Source organism: Aplysia californica, unplaced genomic scaffold (genome assembly GCF_000002075.1).
Source record: "Aplysia californica isolate F4 #8 unplaced genomic scaffold, AplCal3.0 scaffold00096, whole genome shotgun sequence".
NCBI classification, from domain to species: Eukaryota; Metazoa; Mollusca; class Gastropoda; order Aplysiida; family Aplysiidae; genus Aplysia; species Aplysia californica.
In genome coordinates, this window is record NW_004797366.1 from 1,552,752 (window position 1) to 1,554,269 (window position 1,518).

General features: G+C 38.7%; 1 protein-coding gene across 1 annotated transcript in view; it reads left to right on the forward strand.

Moving 5' to 3' along the window:
- LOC101847811 (RCC1 and BTB domain-containing protein 1) overlaps positions 1-608 on the forward strand; it is a gene marked incomplete at its 5' end in the record, with an annotated part of 18,546 nt that extends 17,938 nt beyond the window's left edge. Inside the window, 1 exon segment of the mRNA XM_005095151.3 lies at positions 31-608. Within this exon segment, the coding sequence (XP_005095208.2) occupies positions 31-171 (141 nt within the window).
- Positions 609-1,518: the final 910 nt, after the last annotated feature.

Below are 1,518 nucleotides of genomic sequence, written 5' to 3' on the forward strand. Positions count from 1 at the left end.
TCTAATCTTTGGCACTTATGTCCTCCGCAGCAACTGGAAGAGTTCTGTTTCCGGTTCTGCCTGGCTCACATGACAGCGGTCACTCAGACGGAGGCTTTCATAGATCTGGACGAGGCAGTGGTCAAGGATTTCATTCGAAAGGCAGGCCAATCTGGAGCTTTTCGCACCTGACTCTGATGACCTTGAAATAACGGACAATGATTGTTTACGCCCCTTTGTCTTTTTGGGGGGCCGAAAGATCACTCACACGCAAGACCTTTGATGTTGTGAATGGTAGCTGCACGGTTGTGTATGTCCGAGGTATTTCAGAAGTCCAGTGACTTCCAGTCACCAACCAGGGGTTATTATTTTTAACTGCACCTCTCTTGAATCCGAAATGTTAATGCCGTCTGTTGCATACCAAGGTATCTCAGACGGCCAGTAACTCGCCGGTCACAGTGATGATGTCACCAATGTTAACTGTTGTCTGTTGAGGTATTTCAAAAGTCCCAAGTCATGTTTCACCACTCAAGAGTGTTAACGTTGTCAATAACTCACTGCCACCACCACCAACAACAACAACCAAAGGTTAATTGTGTGACAGCGTGGTGGAATCAGGCACTCGTCAATTTTTGGGCATGTGGTGTTATTGGTATCTTATGAAAGCTTATATATTTGCCTTGCTTTCTATGAAATAAATACTCATCTATCTTGAATAGAATTCGAGTTAGTAGCGATTAAAGGAGGTGGGGGGGTAACCTGTTTTCAGAGGTAAAATAAATGAGAAAATGGCCGCAAAATTTGGTAACTTTTGTAAGTACAGAATCCTTGAAAACTGAAAATTTATGTATTTTGTGTCATTAATCTACGTCTTTCAGTAAAATTCGCATAAAAATGTGCTTTAATACGGACATAAAAATGTGCTTTAATATGGACATAAAAATGTGCTTTAATACGGACATAAAAATGTGCTTTAATACGGACATAAAAATGTGCTTTAATACGGACATAAAAATGTTGAGCCGAGAAGCAAAATTTTGGGAAAAAATTACCAAACTAGGAAAAATGCCTTTTAAAATTAAAAAAAAATTATTTTGACGAGAGCCTGATTTCCCCATGACGCCTCACAATGGTTTCGATGGTTCCTCATCTGAACCCACTTTCAAACTACGCACCACTGTGCTAATGTCTTGAGTGTTAACTGTTGTACACCAAGATTATACTCAAATGTTCAATAACTTACTCATCTTCTATCATAGTATCAGAGTTCCCAGGTAGCTCTGAACTGAAAGTGTGCCGCAGGGGGTTGAATAATAACGTCAGTCTCTGAGAGGAACTGGAAATTTGCCCTGCATTTTCATGAAAAAAAAAGTCGAGAAAATTTGCGCTGCTTTTTTCTTTTCATATCGATTCTCTTTTCGCTTTTTAGATAAGTAATGAGTATTGTTATTTATTTAGGTATGCAGCCAAGTTTTGAGGCTGTTTGTTATTCTTTTTTCGTAAATTTTTATCTCGTGTAATTATAGTTTATTGATTTAA